Below are 2334 nucleotides of genomic sequence, written 5' to 3' on the forward strand. Positions count from 1 at the left end.
TGCAATTAAGAAAATTCATATAATATAAATAAATATGAAAATTAAACATGTAGCTAGCTAGCTCAACTTAGCTATTTTCCTTCCATTAAAACTACCTAAGTAAAATAAACCACTTGATGAAAAACTAAAGAAAGAAAACTCTTGTGGAAATTGAGAAAACTAACCTGTTGTATGATCTAGCTAAGCTAAGCTACAACATTTGAAGAAGAATAAAACCATGTAAATTTGAGAACATTTACATGTATGACCACAATTCACGAGCTTGTTCACGAGTTGTTCATGAGCGTATCAGCTAATTTAATCTTCTCTTCTGAGCTTATTTAAAAGAGTAGTAATAAGAGCATCCCTCTTTTCAGCCCTAGCTTCCTCCCTCATTTTCCTCTGCTCTTCTCTTTCTCTCCACCTCCTCTCCATCACCAACCTCTCATTCTCCAACGCCTCCATTCTCTGCCTCCACTCCATCTCCGCCCTCCTCCTCTCCTCCTCCCTTGCCTCGTACGCCTCCCTCCATTGCACCTCCATTTGCAACTGCTGCTTCATAAAATCCTCCAACATCTCCTTCACCGCGTTTATACTATTATTAGTATTCATAATTATACTACTAACATTAGCACCAACACCACCACCACTACTAGTCATTGTTTTCGCCTTCTTGCTCGCTTTCTTCTTAACACCGCCTTTCTCTCCGTCTGTGTCTTCATCCTCCTCCTCCTCCGATGTCATGCCTTGGCCTTGAGCTAGCTTGTTCTTCTTCATTGTCGTAGACGATGTGCCCGGTCCGCCTTCTTCCTCCGCCCACAGCATCCTCTGCATCCTAGCCGTGAATATCGCTTGCATCTCGTTGTAGAATGGGAATTGTTGCCTCATCACCTCCGGTTCCATTGTCTCACACCCCTAAGCTTCCCTCAACAAATATAATTTCAAACAAACTAATATCAAAATTAATATCCAATAATCCAATCATTTTTGTTACACTATTATCGATCCATACAAATAAGACAAGTTATTGTAAAACTGTCTCATACGAAATACTATTTTGAATTTAGCATGTCGGACACACAAACACATTTATATATAATAATAATAATTAAAAAATAAAAATAAAATAAAAAGCAATATATTAGTTGTTCTAAATCATGAAAACAAAACGCGTTGTGTTTTTTTTGAACAAACCAAAAAAAAATAATTGTAGGAAGCTAATTAAGATAGCTAGCTAGAAAATACTCTCATAACACAATTGTTTATGTAGTGAGATAGTACAAGTAAATTTAAACTAGTTTATGAGCTCTTATCTCGAGATTATATATAAATAATTTGTACCAAAAAAAATAATAATAATAATAATAAAAACTTGATTTGCAATAATATTTCTGCTTAGAGCAAACCCGTGTTTTACCTAAAAAGGGTACTGTAAAAGAGGCCGATATAGATATATATAGATATAGAAATAGATATAGAAATAGCTAACCTTGTAACGGGTGACGAGGTTTTTCCATTTGCACTTACACTGCTCAGCGCTACGATTAAAACCTTTTTCTCTCATTTTAGTAGAGATAACTTCCCAAAGAAGCTTGTTCCTTTTAGTTTCCATGAAATTCCGATCTAAATCTGCTCGAATAATTAAGAACTCTTTTGTCTCTTGAACACTCCACTGCGGGAATCTATCCCCTGTATCCACCCCCACCGTACCACTCATTTGTTGTTGTTGCTGCGGCGGCGGCTGCTGATGTTGCTGTTGCTGTTGCTGTTGCTGTTGATGATGATACTGGTGTTGATGATGTTGATGCATATGCCCTTCCATTTACGGAGTACAAACCAAAACATAAAACACTTTCAAAAAAAAAATTATATATATACGAAGTATATAAGAATTTTAAAAGAGGGGATGATTTAGATTATGATATATTTATACGAAATGAAAAGGTATAATTATTGAAAGATTGTAATCGGAACGAAGTTAATAAAGTGGGAAAAGTAATATAAGTGTGAAAGAATTTAATTAAGAGATTGATGAGACGATAAAATTGTATACGGGTTTGTAAGGAGGGCGATTCATGTTCATAAAAGAGAATATCAAATGAATTTTGAGGGAGAAGAGAAAGAGGGGAGAGAAAGGTGTTGCTGAATGTTTTTAATTTTATTTATTTATTTGGGGTTAATGAATGAATATATTTGTAGATGTCTCAATCAAAGAAGTCTAATTACCTCATCTGTCTACGCGGAATTCTTTCCTTCTCTTTTTTTATTTTTCTCTCTCCTGAGATATCACCTGTTTTTTAGAATATCCTTTTTTATATAAAAATAATAATAAAGTTCATTTTTTTAAAGGATAGG

General features: G+C 34.7%; 1 protein-coding gene across 1 annotated transcript; it reads right to left on the reverse strand.

The window, feature by feature from the left end:
• Window positions 1-2110, reverse strand: LOC145598838 (trihelix transcription factor GT-3b-like). Its single transcript, XM_081655232.1, has 2 exons — window positions 1469-2110; window positions 1-894 (listed from the first exon to the last, which is right to left on the reverse strand). The coding sequence occupies exons 1-2, from the start codon at window positions 1799-1801 to the stop codon at window positions 298-300; spliced, it is 930 nt and encodes a 309-aa protein (XP_081511358.1). The 5' UTR covers window positions 1802-2110; the 3' UTR covers window positions 1-297.
• Between the last annotated feature and the right edge of the window lie 224 nt (window positions 2111-2334).

Source organism: Chenopodium album, chromosome 20 (genome assembly GCF_948465745.1).
Source record: "Chenopodium album chromosome 20, dcCheAlbu1.1, whole genome shotgun sequence".
In the NCBI taxonomy this organism is placed as follows: Eukaryota; Viridiplantae; Streptophyta; class Magnoliopsida; order Caryophyllales; family Amaranthaceae; genus Chenopodium; species Chenopodium album.